Raw genomic sequence first — 764 nt, 5'->3', positions numbered from 1 at the left:
GTTCCTAGCAAGTTGAGCCGCGGCAGGCGCCCGGGCTGCGGCCGAACGCCTCGCGCCCCTCGGCGGCCGTCGTCCATCAACTTCAAGTTTCCTTCCGCAGAGCCAAGCCCGCAGCCCGCGGCCCGCCAGGCGCCGAGCACCAGCCGCCCGCGCGAGGCCGGGCCCGGGAAACTTTCAACGTCTGCAGCCCGCAACTGACAGCCCGGTGGCGGGCGGGTGCCCGACTCACCTTCAGACAGGTCCTCGATGCATTCGAAGGTGATCTCAAACTGGAATGGGTTGTAGAAAGGAGAAGGATTATCCAGCACCACTACATTGTTCACCTGAACCTTTGCCATATTTTGAAAAAAACAAACAATGGGAACGGGGGCTTGTTGCGGCACAATAAAGTCCAGCGCGCGGCCGCTCGGGAGAGCGCAGACCCCCGCCCCGGCGCCGGCCCGACGTAGTGCAGCGGCGACTTGAGAAACTTTTTTTTCCTCTTTTTATTTACACGGGAACACTCCACAGTGTTTTGCAGCTTTCCTATTTCACTAAACTACAGCCCATTCTGCTCTGATAACTAGCAGCGTTGCTCGCGATTGGCTGCACCCGAGCTCTGACCCTCCTCCTCCAGCGAGGGCCTCGGCGGCGAGCAAGATGGGCTCCCGCTCCCGGAATGGACTCGGAAACTTTAACTGCGGCTCCACCTGCTGGTGTGGATTAGGACAAAGGCGGAGAACAAAGTGAGTGGAATACGGGCTGGGAGGCCCTCGCGGAGGCCG

General features: G+C 60.6%; 2 protein-coding genes across 9 annotated transcripts in view; one reads left to right on the top strand and one right to left on the bottom strand.

The window, feature by feature from the left end:
* The window catches only part of ASF1A (anti-silencing function 1A histone chaperone), a 12,779-nt gene extending 12,187 nt beyond the window's left edge, over positions 1 to 592 (bottom strand). The window contains exon 1 of the mRNA XM_006926126.3: positions 230 to 592. Within this exon, the coding sequence (XP_006926188.1) occupies positions 230 to 338 (109 nt within the window). The 5' untranslated portion in view covers positions 339 to 592. The remainder of the gene's footprint in view (positions 1 to 229) is intronic.
* The window catches only part of MCM9 (minichromosome maintenance 9 homologous recombination repair factor), a 68,560-nt gene that overhangs the window by 32,770 nt on the left and 35,026 nt on the right, over positions 1 to 764 (top strand). The gene's annotated exons all lie outside the window — the stretch shown is intronic.

The sequence above is a fragment of the Pteropus alecto genome, unplaced genomic scaffold (assembly GCF_000325575.1).
Source record: "Pteropus alecto unplaced genomic scaffold, ASM32557v1 scaffold79, whole genome shotgun sequence".
Taxonomy (NCBI): Eukaryota; Metazoa; Chordata; class Mammalia; order Chiroptera; family Pteropodidae; genus Pteropus; species Pteropus alecto.
This window is presented reverse-complemented; position numbering and strand designations above follow the sequence as displayed.